The sequence below is a fragment of the Pyrgilauda ruficollis genome, unplaced genomic scaffold, assembly GCF_017590135.1.
Source record: "Pyrgilauda ruficollis isolate IOZ18807 unplaced genomic scaffold, ASM1759013v1 scaffold84, whole genome shotgun sequence".
NCBI lineage: Eukaryota > Metazoa > Chordata > Aves > Passeriformes > Passeridae > Pyrgilauda > Pyrgilauda ruficollis.
Genome location: NW_024530377.1, coordinates 2,329,653 through 2,339,665, shown reverse-complemented (window position 1 = coordinate 2,339,665; position 10,013 = coordinate 2,329,653). Strand labels below are relative to the sequence as shown.

General features: G+C 45.1%; 1 protein-coding gene across 1 annotated transcript in view; it reads left to right on the top strand.

Moving 5' to 3' along the window:
• Nucleotides 1-9,361, top strand: part of RIPK4 (receptor interacting serine/threonine kinase 4) — a 25,388-nt gene extending 16,027 nt beyond the window's left edge. The window contains exons 3-8 of the mRNA XM_041487788.1: nt 3,373-3,521; nt 4,274-4,323; nt 5,351-5,509; nt 6,353-6,459; nt 6,999-7,251; nt 8,184-9,361. Coding sequence (XP_041343722.1) covers nt 3,373-3,521; nt 4,274-4,323; nt 5,351-5,509; nt 6,353-6,459; nt 6,999-7,251; nt 8,184-9,361 — 1,896 coding nt within the window. The remainder of the gene's footprint in view (nt 1-3,372; nt 3,522-4,273; nt 4,324-5,350; nt 5,510-6,352; nt 6,460-6,998; nt 7,252-8,183) is intronic.
• The last annotated feature ends 652 nt before the right edge of the window (nt 9,362-10,013 follow it).

Sequence of the window (10,013 nt, the reverse complement as noted above, 5' to 3'; positions counted from 1 at the left end):
GCTGCTTTAGTGTGTGGGGCTGGGTTCATATTATGGGATGGTGAGCTCTGTGCACAGAGCAGGGAGACAAAACAATTCCTGCTCCAGCTGGGCACCAAGGACAAATGATCCAAATCTCAGCCCAGGAGCACAAACCCCGTGGGCTGGAGAGAGAAAAACAAGCAGGATGGGAGTGCAGGGGCTGAGCTGGAATTGGACACTGAACTGCAATGTGCACATGGAGCAGAGCTGATCCCAGGGAGAGACCCCGGGAGCGCTCGTGCATTTTGGGACCATTTGGGTTCATCTTGGGTGCAGCCCTGGCTGGGCTCTTGTGCTGCCCAAGGTGCATCCATGGAGGCCTTTTCATAAATCCCTGCTTTATTCTTTAGCTCTGCCCAGCCTCTGTTCTAGGTCAGCCTTCACAAGGCATTGGCTTGAGAAGCAAGATTGTGGATTCCCTCAGAATTTAGGGAAGGGCAGAGCCTGGGGTGGGCTGCGGGGACCAGCAAGGATGTGGAGGAAGGAATGGGGAAGGGTGCTCCACTTTCACTGCCTTCCCCAGCAAAGGAGTTGCAGAACGAGGTGCCTGGCCAGCAATTTAAAGGCAAACCAGGCAAGTTAAATGCCTGTATCTTCCACCCACTGTGCAGTTCCCACTGGTGTTTAAAGAGCCTGCATGACTAAATACACCATGCAGCGTGGAAAATTCGCCCTAGAGGAACTAATAAAAGCCACAAAAAGCTGCCTGCAGAATGTTGCTGTTTTGTTGCAGCCTGCAAGATAACAATTCCTCAATTTCCAGTGCTTTCTCCTGCAGTATTTGGTATGAACGAAGCCCTGCTGTACAGGTGATTTTTTTATTAATTGACATAACACCCAGTCCTTCACACTAGGTAGGAACAGATCCACATGGTGAAGTTCTTGCTAGCCCAGGGAGGGTGTATGCTATGTACCTTAGATGTTTCTTAGTTTGTAGGGTGACTTTTTTCTGTCTGGAGTGCTCAGCTCTGCCTTAGCCCCCAGCCTTAGATTCACACAGCGTAGCTCCAAACACAGGAGTGTCACCACCATTTCATCTCTTTATTCCTTAACTCAGGCAGTAGGAAACACGCCATTGTTTAGACAAAGAGGGAGGTGTGTGGCTTTAATTATGCCTGGATTTCTTGAGGTGTGCACAAGCCTCTGCCTCACGTTAATCAAAGGAGAGCAGCGCTTCACCACGTCGGATCCGTTCGGACTTGCAGGGTTCAGTTCATTTATGAACCTGACACCACAGCCTGCTGTGATGCTGGGGTTGGGCTTTTGTTCTCCTGTGGAGCACACCAAGTGCCCCAGACTCATGCAGCATTTCCTGTGGTGGTCAGTTTGACTCTTCCCAGGGTGACCTGGCATGTGGACAAAGGTTTTCCTGCTGCTGTACTGGGCTGCAGTGCTTGGCTTGTTGAGGAGTCCAGCAATCCCTCTCTTGAGAGTGTAGCTCCACAAGGATGAGAAACCATTCCTCCAGATAACTTGATAACTTTGCTTTTTCCCTTTTTTTTCCTTTGTTGTGTTTTTTTTTTTTTTTTTTTTTTTTTTTTGCACAAGCCTCTGCCTCACGTTAATCAAAGGAGAGCAGCGCTTCACCACGTCGGATCCGTTCGGACTTGCAGGGTTCAGTTCATTTATGAACCTGACACCACAGCCTGCTGTGATGCTGGGGTTGGGCTTTTGTTCTCCTGTGGAGCACACCAAGTGCCCCAGACTCATGCAGCATTTCCTGTGGTGGTCAGTTTGACTCTTCCCAGGGTGACCTGGCATGTGGACAAAGGTTTTCCTGCTGCTGTACTGGGCTGCAGTGCTTGGCTTGTTGAGGAGTCCAGCAATCCCTCTCTTGAGAGTGTAGCTCCACAAGGATGAGAAACTATTCCTCCAGATAACTTTGCTTTTTCCCTTTTTTTCCCCCCTCTTTTTTTTTTTTTTTTTTTTTTTCCTTGTGTGTGGGTTTTTTTGTTCTCAAGTCATTCCCACATTACCCTACAGATTAAAGAGGGACAGCGGGTTGGACATACCTGTGTTCTAGGGTGCAGGACTTCTCCACCTCTTCAGAATTTCTGTGCTGAGCTCTTTGTCCATGGGAGAAGTTCTTGCTGAAGCTGTGTGGGTTGCTTTGTTTGTTTTATGGCAAAGGGAGATTCCTTGCATGGCTGTGTAACGTGTCTGTTCTCCAGGAGGCTGAAGCTGGCAGCAGTTTTCTCCCTTTCCAGTAATGGACACATGTTGCGACTAGTTTTGTGGTATCTTTAGAGAGAAACTTCTTAAAGTGTACAGTCGGAGCCTATTAAAAAAAAAAAAAAGGTTTTTTTAATTGTGCTTGTTGTTTTGAGGGAAAACTTTCTCAAAGGAGAAGCTGTGAAGATCAAAAGGGGAATGAGTCATTGAAAAACCTGAGTATTTATTAGATAAAAGGAATGTATAAGTTAGGGGGAGGGGGAATCTTATCTGACATGCAGACAAAAATCAGTGGGCGCAGTGGTCCAAAAAGACTCGACTTTTCTTGAAATTACCACTTGGCATAATAGACATTTTTGTCCAGTGGGAAATAAATAAGACAAAGGAAATTCCTGGCCTATCTGTTTGCTCGATGATTGGTATGCCTTTGAGAGCAAATGAATGCATATTTGCTTGACACTTCAAATTAAAGTGGAGGTGTGTCCTTTTTCTAAACTTGCTGTCACTTGTTGTGCTCATTTCAGCTGTGCTCCCTGCGTCACTGCACCGACTTGCTGTATCTCCTGGCTGCCAAAAAGAGTTCCCAGTGTGGGTTTTTGGTGTGTGTCTGTGTGTTTCCATTTGGGTTTTTGTAGCACTTGATGGCTCTGCTGTTGGGCTTGGTCCTCGTGGGCATGGTCAGTGTAACAGGGATACCTGAAAGGGCGATTCTCCAGAGTTCATTGGAGAGCCAGGGCGTTTAAACACCTCAGACACTGTGAGGTTATGTAGGGAAAGGGGGTGGCAAGGCCAATAATTACATTGAAGTAGTTTGCAGTAGCTAAATTCGACTGGTTTAAATTATAATAAATTGTCTTGACTGTTTGTTGTGTTTGCTATGTAATGGGCTGGCATGCTGCTGCTTGCAAAAACTGCTTGCCTTTATTTTTTTTTTTTTTCTTCTTCTTCTTTTAGCTTAACCATAAAGAAAAAACTACCATAGCATTATGCTTCCAGAGATGTTTTATTGGCTTAATATTTCTGCACAGCACTTCAGTGTATTTGTTGGGTGATCCTGTTGCATCTGTTGTTCTTTGCAGGAAATATTTTGTGAACACCTTGAAAGTCTGATGGTACCATGCACTTTTCTCACCTTCTTCTTCCTTTTTTTTTTTTTTTTTTTAAATTTTTTTTTTTCAGATTTCTGACTTTGGGCTTGCAAAGTGCAATGGCTTGTCCCATTCCCATGACATCAGCATGGATGGTTTGTGTGGCACGATTGCCTATCTTCCTCCAGAGCGCATCAAGGAGAAGAACAGGTGTTTTGACACCAAACATGATGTGTACAGGTCAGTGAACTATGAAAACACCTAAATGTTATTTTAGTAACCCTGTAAAATGAGACCTTTCAAACTTTTTTTTAAGCATGAAACCCCTAAATCCAACTTGAGCCTCGCCTTGTAATGTGTCACATTTGCTTTGGGTTTTGCAAAGTCTTTGTGGGGTTCAGGCCTTTTAAAACCTGCAGGTGATCCTGGGTCTTGAAATTATTTGTTGGCAGCTGGCAGTGGGAGGCACTCTGCCCACCTTTAATTTCCCTTCTAAAGGTACAACCTGACCTACTTTTTGAGTGTGTGATAAAATTCTGAGTTATCTTCAGTGGATTTCATCACTGTGTCTTTGGCTCTTCTTTCATGGCAAGATTATTAGGAAAAGGAAATCACAGCTTTAGATTAAAAAGATATCTCTTATTCTAAATTAAATTCATTTATTTGAAGTCATCTTGCAGGGCAGAAGCATTAAATTAAACCCACTGCAATGCTTTCTCTGATTTTGTCAGAGTGGATATGGAGTAGTTGGTAAATGCTACCAAGGACTTGGCAGCTTCCAGCAAGTCCCTGTGTTTGCTGCCTCAGGTTCCTCCCTGCCAAAGCTAGACTTTGAAATCATGGTTCTCAGCTGCTTTCCTCTGTGTGTTCATCAGCTGAACTAGGTGCAAAAGTGGTGGGATAAAGAAAATAAATTACACTTCTCTGAGTTTTTTTCGGTTAAAAAAATTTCTAGTATTTTTTTTTTTACCTTTTTAAAATTTTTTTGTCAGCTTTGCCATCGTGGTTTGGGGAGTTCTTACACAGAAGAAGCCTTTTGCAGGTAAGTTGTGTGTTATCTTGCATTTTGTTTTCCTTTTTCCCATTGATAAGCACACTTCTTGCCCCACCAGCCCCAGAGTTTTGTGCATGACCTCCAAATTCTGACAGTCTTGTGTGGTGGACACTTTTCAGCTCTCAAATTCTGATCACTAAAGCTAAAGTTCTCCTTTGTCCTACGTCATGAGAACAGAACCTGTATTGCTGCAGGGGCCCTTGTCTGCACATTTCTGCTTCTGCTGGGGTTTGCTGCACAGCTTCAGATCAGTGTGTGGCAAAGCCAACTTGGCAGGCAGCTCTGCTGTTGTTCAGGAGCAGCTCCTCTGCAGAGAGGTTCTGTAGTTTATTTGTAGATTGTGGGTGCAGATTTGTTCCTTCAAAAAGAAAAAAAGAAAAAAGAGAAAAGCTGTCTGTGAGAATAAGCCCTGTTCCACCCTGCAGTAAATGCACCTCAACAGGCAGCTGTTTATTCTTTATGACTTTCCTGTGTCTGTGACTGGCCTATGTATAGCAAACATGTCCCAACAAGTTCCAGTCTACTATTAGTTTTTCTCCCAGTGAGGGACTCCGTTCAGCCCAGTGATTGATTTACAGTCAGGAGCTGCCTTACTGCACCTCTTGACTTGTGTTCTTCCTTCACCTTTATGAATAGTTCAGGTACCTGGTCTAAATAAAACCTAAGGTTCTGTTTTCTCACAGAAGATATGGAAATCCAAAATGAAGTAGCAAAGAACTGTTTGAGGGTTTTTTATTTTTTTTTCCTTTTGTTCTTTATCTTTAATGGGTGGAAAAAACACAGTCACTTGCTGACAATTGTTTTTTTTAAATGATATATGAGAAGCAGGTGTTACTGCATTAAAAAATGTCTTGTTGGAGAAGACAACCGACAATTTTTTGCCCTATTGATAAGAAATCCAGAAAAAAAAGTGTGAAAACAGATTTTCAGCCTAATGCACTCTTAATGCTCTTGGGAAAAGGAGAAGTGATTCCTTTTGCTGGGACATCTAAATCTGTGTGCCTTTGCTTTGCAGAGGAAAACAACATTTTACATATTATGGTAAAAGTAGTTAAAGGCCACCGCCCAGAGCTACCTGCTGTTTCCAAATCCAGACCTCATTCATGTAATAACTTGATCAAACTGATGCAAAAATGTTGGCAAGATGATCCTGGTGAACGGCCAACATTTCAAGGTAAGATTTCCTCTTAACTTGGCTGCCCATTTATTCTTCTATGAGTCACATTATTGCTCAGGACTCTGCTGATCCCTGGGGTAAACGCTGAGGAGCTCTGTGACAGAGTAAATAGAGCACATTGTGTGGTGGAGACAATGATACAGGCCACTTACTCATTTGTGGAGGAAGGGATTATCTGAGGACATGTCTGACCATGATGGTGTTATGTAAACACGCCAGGAATAAGCCTTGTACTGAGCCAGTTGGTCCATTTAGCCAGAAATGATGTTTATTTCTGATAGTGAGTGTCAGGACATAAGCCAAGCTGGAGTTGGTGTGGTTTGCAGTGTACCAAAGCGTTGAAGGGACTGGCTCTTGAAATTTGTACTGTTGTACGCTGAGAAACTGAATTGTTTTCTTGTATTGAAACAGTTTGTACAGTCACTTCTCTGCCAGTAAAAGGTTTGAACTTGTCCAGAGCACCTGTTATGAAGTCAAGCATGCAGAGGGATATAGCTTCATTTAGAAGAATGTCTTCCTGGAGGACTGAAGGGATGAGGGATTCCATCTTTCAAAAAACATATCTAAATCTGCTAGCAGTACAGTCCTGCTGTGTGGCCCCTGTGTTAACAGCAGTCTGGTGTGACTGAAAATTAATTGTTTGGGCAGCCCTGTGTCCCCTTGGCTTGGCTGCATACTTGTGCCCACTGAGGAGGTGCTGGATGGAATGGTCAGCACTGGAGTCCTTCTCCCTCAGTATCTCAGAGATCTTAAGTTCAATTAATAGAGGAAGGCTGCAGGGTATCTCAGAGACTATCCTTCTGAAAAATCCAAGCACTAAAACCTTTGTTTTCTTTAAAGAAATCACTTCAGAAACAGAGGCCCTTTGTGAAAAACCAGAAGATGAAACAAAAGAGATGATAACTCAGGACCTGGACACCAAGAATGCCCCAGAGCAGCAACCTGAGGTATTTTCTCTTTCACTTCTTGTTCAAACTTGCAGGGTTTTGGGAGGAACAGGATCCTTTATGACCTGAAAAGTTCCAAGTAACCTTCTCTTTGCTGCTTTTGAGCACCACCTTGCCTGATAGAAGTGGGTCTTGGTGCACAGCTTCTTTTCTTGGTGCACGCATCTTTGCACTGGGGTGCACAAATGACAGCAGGGGCACGGACCAGCTCAGGAAAACCTCAGGGCAGAACCAAATGCAAGTGCATCTTATTCTCTGCAGGGATAGCAGGACAGTTAGGAAATAAAGGCTGGAACTGTGTGGGTGTGACTGATCTTTTAAAAACCATCATAGACAGAAGAGCCACGTGGCTTTAGTAACTGATGGAAACTGCCCTCCTGCTTCTGAAAAAATTCAGTGACTTTATTCATAGGTTTCATTTAATGCAAACAGTGTTTGAAGGCTACCTGCAAACTAACAAATTTATGTTTCTTCTGTAGGGCCTCGTGCTCAGTTTTGTTCGCTGACCTTTCTAAAATGCTTGTGTGCTTCTCTTGAAGGGGATTTGTGCACTATCCCAGAAGAAACAGGAGCCTGCTCTACCGTCAGTTAAGGATTACAGTCTCTCAGAGTTGTTGTCCCAGTTGGATTCAGGGATTTCACAGACTATGGAAGGCCCTGAGGATCTCAGCCGCAGCTCTTCTGAGTCCAAACTTGCCTCCAGTGACAAGAGGCTTTCAGGAGTTTCATCTGTAGATTCAGCTTTTTCGTCCAGAGGATCCCTTTCCCTTTCCTTTGAACGGGAGAGTTCAGGTAATGGTCAAGTTTTCCTTTGTAGTTGTTTGGATTAGGGCATGGGAGTCAATGGGTTGGAGAGTAGAATAACATTCTGGAAATTACTGTTAGCCTTGCTTTCTCTTGCTGTCAGCACTACAAATTTGTTTACTGGAGGTAGTTATTTAAAAGGAAAAAATAAAAACAAAACAAAAAAAAATTATGTGGTTCCCAAACATGATCTAATGAGAAATAATAAATCTCATTTACTTTTGTAAAGGAGTAAACTACCATTAAAGCAATTACAGAATCAGTCATGTAGAGGTTGGTTGGAAGGGAGGTCACTACTAGTCCAGCATCCCACTTGACGTGGGATTAAAGCCACTGCCCAGTCAGGTCAGCTGAGTTTGTGGCTTTTTCAGTTATACCAAGCCTAAACCTCAGGACTGTAGTTTTTGAGAGGACTCAAGCCACCTTCTCAGTAACCCCTGGGGCCATTGTGATAAAGACCCCTCATTTTTCATTCCAGTGCTGCAAACCCCAGACATCTGTTTTCCAGTTAGGTAAACAATGGTTAGTGCAAAGAGATCAACCACAACATCCTTTGGTCTTCATGCCACAACAGAAAGTGTTAGTGGGGGCCCAAATCTGGCCTGAAAATGTTTAGGGACTTCTGTAGAGCAAGGGGGGGTGAATTGCTGTGCAGGCAGCTCATTACTGAAACCATGGGCAGATAGGGTTTGATGGGTATCAGAACTGTGATGCTAGAATTTTAGAACAGTTTAGGTTGGAATGGACCTTTAATGAGCAGGGACATCTTCAACTAGATCAAGCTGAATGTGTTCAGGAACATGGCATCCACCACCTCTCTGGGCTCTGGGAAACGTCCAGTGTTTCACCACCATGGTAAAAACAGTAATCATGGTAAAACGTTTTTCATGGTAAAAATTTTCTTCCTTGTATCCATTTAGATATTGGTACTACAGACATACAGAAGAGGAAGCTAACGGAGGCGATTTTATCCGGAGATACCAGCAAGCTGATGAAGATCCTCCAGCCTCAAGATGTTGATATTGTTTTAGATGGGAACTCCAGCCTTCTGCACTTGGCTGTTGAAGCAGGTCAAGAAGAATGTGTCAAATGGCTCCTGCTGTACAACGCTAACCCTAACCTCACCAACAAGAAAGGGTCCACCCCTCTTCACGTAGCCATCGAGAAGAAATTTAAAAGCATCGTGGAACTGATTATGGCCAGGAAAATCAACGTCAACGCCAAAGATGAGGACCAGTGGACCGCTCTTCACTTTGCTGCCCAGAACGGGGATGATTTCAGCACCAAAATGCTGCTTGACAAGAACGCGTCCTTAAACGAGGTGGATTTTGAGGGCAGAGCCCCCATCCACATAGCCTGCCAGTACGGCCAGGAGAACATCGTGCGCATCCTGCTGAGAAGAGGCGTCAACGTGAACGTCAAGGGCAAGGACGACTGGGTGCCCCTTCACTACGCCGCCTGGCAGGGCCACCTCCCCATCGTGAAGCTGCTGGCCAAGCAGCGCGGCGCCGACGTCAACGTGCAGACCGTGGACGGCAGGACCTCGCTCCACCTGGCCGCCCAGCGCGGTCACTACCGCGTCGCCCGCCTCCTCATCGACCTGGAGTCGGACGTCAACGTCCGGAACGGGCTCCTGCAGACTGCTCTCCACATCGCCGCCGAAACCGGCCACACCAGCACCTCCAGGCTGCTCCTCAAGCACGGGGCGGACATCGAGGCCGCCACGGCAGAAGGATACACGGCCCTGCACTTGGCATCGCGCAGCGGCCACTTAGCCACAACAAAGCTGCTGATGGATGAAAGGGCCAGCGTTCTAGCCAGAGGCCCTTTAAATAGGACAGCGCTGCACCTTGCTGCGGAAAACGGGCACTCTGAAGTAGTAGAAGAACTTGTCAGTGCAGAAAATATCGATATTTCTGACAGCGAGGGGTTCACAGCTCTCCACCTGGCTGCGCGAGGGGGGCACGCGAAGGCAGTGGAGGTTCTCCTGAAGCACGGGGCCCACACTGACATGCCGAGACCCAAGTGTCAGACCCCGCTGCCCCCTGCTCAGCACAGCAGGAATAGCTCACTGACGGTGTTGTTAAGTGACACTTAAGCAAAAGGTGCCCAGTGGTGCTTTTTTACTTGGTGTGAGGAGGCTGCTGGAGCTCAGGGCCTTCTCCAGCTGCGCAGGGATGCGCTCACCGGCGGTGGCAGCCGATGGACTGAGGTGTTTGAGTGTGACTGAGGCCAGGTGCAAGGCCAAGAGCTGGAGTCTGCCGTGGTCTGTGTCACTCATTCCATGCCTGCCCACCCTGCCTGGATCTGGACATTCCCCTCCCCAAGGATGTTGTGAGAGAAGGATGCAACTTGTGTGTTCTCCCTGCTTTTTTTTTTTTTTTTTCCTTATGTGCCAAACTAATTTAAGAACTAACATTATGCTTTTTTTTTATTTTCATCAAACAGAAAGAAAAAAGAAAAAAAAGATGGCATAGACTTGTGGTTCATTGCAGCAAATTGATATTTTGGGCTGAAAGCCTCCAGTGTAGAATAAGCACAGCAGCAGTCTGCTTGAAATTAATGCAGGAGTTGAGGAAAGGGCTGTTTAAGGTACAGTTAATCACGTTTCTGCTAAGTTTTTTAATGGAGACATTGATTACAGATTTCCACATACTCAAAGTTTATGAGGCAGACTTAATAACAAGGCAGGATTCCAAAAAAAAATTAAGCAGAAGTAAAAGCTTAATACTGCTGTCTTCATGTACAGT